We start from the raw sequence: 2732 nt of genomic DNA, 5'->3' as shown, positions 1-2732 counted from the left end.
TCAATCTTCACAGAAGCAAAGCCCAAACCACACCCACTGCTGTGGAGTCCATTCCGACCCACAGCGCCCCTAGAGGACAGAGTGGAATTGCCCCATACGGTCTCTGCTTTATGGAAGCAGACTGCCATATTTCTCCTGTGGAGTGGCTGGTGGGTTCGAATCACTGACCTTTTGGTTAGGAGCTGAGTGCTTTGAGCAGTACTCCACCAGAGCTTAATCATTTATCTACTTTGTGGTTAGGTGCTTTCCAGCTTGGTTATTTTATTTTTGTTTGTTTGTTTTTATTACAGAAAATACAGGTGACAGATCATTTGCCATTTCTATGATCCCCACAGGTACAGGCCAGCCACACAGCATGTGTCCCTTATGGTCAACCATCCCTGTTAACTGTTCCCAATTTTTCCATCACCTTGACAGAAGCTCAGTGTCCCCTAAGTACCGTGTCTTCCTTTCCCCCTCCCTCCCACCCACCCAGCCTGGTTTTTTTTAAAGCATTTGGCTGACTTGCCCCAACACTGTCCTTAACAGACCTCAGATTTTTGGGGCAACTTAGGAGCCATTTCTTCTTCAACAGGCAGGTGGTCTGCCCTCCGTGCCCTCCTTCAAGTTTTCCATCACTTAGAGGAGGGTTCAGGGGACCTCCAAGGGCCAGGCCAGGAGGAATACCTGCTGGATTAACAGGGAAGGAGGGAAGGAGGCAGCTTCCTAGCTTTGCATCTCCGTCCCTCAGTTGAAGAAACGCTGACCACAGTGCCACCTTGTGGTCACAAGACGCCACAGTCAGAAATGGACTTGAAGTTGGAGACGGGGCCCCACAGCATTTCAAAGTTTCTAACAGCCGCACTCAGTGTAGTGAGAAACTGGGAAATTAGTCTCTGTAGTAAATTGTACTGAATCCAGTGTGTCCCAGGTAATGCTTTGACGTGGAATCAATCCGTTAATGGCATGGCGTGCAAACATGACTGAGGCATGTGACATTCCTTAGCACCTCGTCTTTCGTCTGGTCTGTGGGTACACTTCTGAGCCCTTCACACCGGGCCATGTGGTCTCAGGAGTCTAGCGCCTTCCAGGGCTCAGTCCTCACTGTGTCTCGGGCCTGAAGGCCGTGTGGGGAGTCTCACGGGCAGGGGTGGGGCATGACCAAGACCGTCACCCAACTCCGGGCCTGGCTGCTGTGGCTCCCAGCGGGTGCTGAGATGCATGGAGGGTGGGCCTAGCTGCTTTATGGGCGAGAGAGAGACCCCGGCCCACTCCGGCACATACCTGGCTGTGTTTCTCCGCCCGCTGGCCATGCTCCGTCCTGACCCCGAGCAGCCCCCGTGCCTCAAGGACTCACACTGCGGCCTGTGGGCCTCTGTCTTGGCCGTTTCTGCTCCGTCCGCCCTGCTGAAAACATTTCATATCTGTCATTGGCTTATGTCTTGGGAACATTTTTTTTTTGTCCTGTTTCTTTGAGAACGGTTCTCCTTCTATTTAGAATACGCCAGAGGCCAGGTTCTGATATGATTGGAAGAAACGTTTGCAGTTAACAGCTGTTTCTTCCCAGAACCTGCCGAGCCTCGGTGCCATCCTGAGCGCCATAGAGACAGGGCGTAGGTCAGTTTCTAAATGCCCCAAGACTGATCGCTGTTGTTGCTCGTTGTCAAGGCGACGCCCGCTCACGATGACTTTTCTGAAGCTGAACGCCAGGCCTGTATTCCAACGCACCTCTGTGTAGATGCAAACCCCACACCTTTCTGGTTAGCAGCTGAGCGCTTAAGTGGCTGCAACACCCGGGGACTCCCTTCGCAGACACATCACAGGGCTCCCACTTTGCAGAGGGCTGAGGCTGAAAGAGGGCCCTGCCCTGCTCACCTCTGGGGAGCAGTCAGACCAGCGGGGTGCAGGGTTCTCTGGGGGTCGCCATGCCCACTGCTCCCCTGCAGTCAGGGGGCGCTCCCTGCAGCTGCTCACCTGGGCGGGGCTCGGGAATTGCCTGGGGGTGTCGGCGGGTCAGCATGTGACCGAGTGACCGGCACCCCCTCCCCCAGCCGTCTGCGTGGATTTGCAGCTGTCGGCCTGCAGCGACGCGGCCTACAACCAGACGACCTTCCCCACGCGGCTGAACCACCGCTCCCGGGACGCGGTGGAGGCCAGCTCCGAGTACATCTTGCTGAGTGTGCTGCACCACCTCCTAGAGGGCCAGTGCAACCCCGACCTGAGGCTGCTGGGCTGTGCCGTGCTGGCGCCCCGCTGCGACGGCGACCGGGAGCGCAGGCCCTGCAGGCGCGTGTGCGAGGGCCTCCGGGAGGCCTGCCAGCCCGCCTTCGACGCCATCGACATGGCCTGGCCCTACTTCCTGGACTGCACGCGCTACTTCGCCCGGGAGGATGAGGGCTGCTTCGACCCCCTGGAGAAGCTGCGAGGTAAGCGGAGGCTGGCGGGGTGTAGGGCAGCCAGGGATCCAGGCAGCCAATTAGGACACACGCCCACACAGGGACCAATCAAGACCCGCTTCCTTTACTGGTCTGATGCAGACCCGCTGCCAAGTTCATTCTGAGAACACAGCTGCCTGGGTCGGGTTCCCAAGGCTGTCAATCTTCCCCAAAGCAAAGCCCAAACCACACCCACTGCCTGGAGTCCATTCTGACCCACAGAGCCCCTAGAGGACAGAGTGGAACTGCCCACAGGGTCTCCAAGGCTGTCAGTCTTCACAGAAGCAAAGCCCAAACCACACCCACTGCCTAGAGTCC

General features: G+C 57.1%; 1 protein-coding gene across 1 annotated transcript in view; it reads left to right on the top strand.

Annotated features, from left to right (window-relative positions):
• The window catches only part of CPZ (carboxypeptidase Z), a 26425-nt gene that overhangs the window by 4801 nt on the left and 18892 nt on the right, over positions 1–2732 (top strand). The window contains exon 2 of the mRNA XM_007958198.1: positions 2031–2405. Coding sequence (XP_007956389.1) covers positions 2031–2405 — 375 coding nt within the window. The remainder of the gene's footprint in view (positions 1–2030; positions 2406–2732) is intronic.

This window comes from Orycteropus afer, unplaced genomic scaffold, assembly GCF_000298275.1.
Source record: "Orycteropus afer afer isolate SDZICR_OR568_19922 unplaced genomic scaffold, OryAfe1.0 scaffold00871, whole genome shotgun sequence".
NCBI lineage: Eukaryota > Metazoa > Chordata > Mammalia > Tubulidentata > Orycteropodidae > Orycteropus > Orycteropus afer.
Note: the sequence above shows the minus strand (reverse complement) of the source record. Positions and strands in the feature narration are given on the sequence as shown.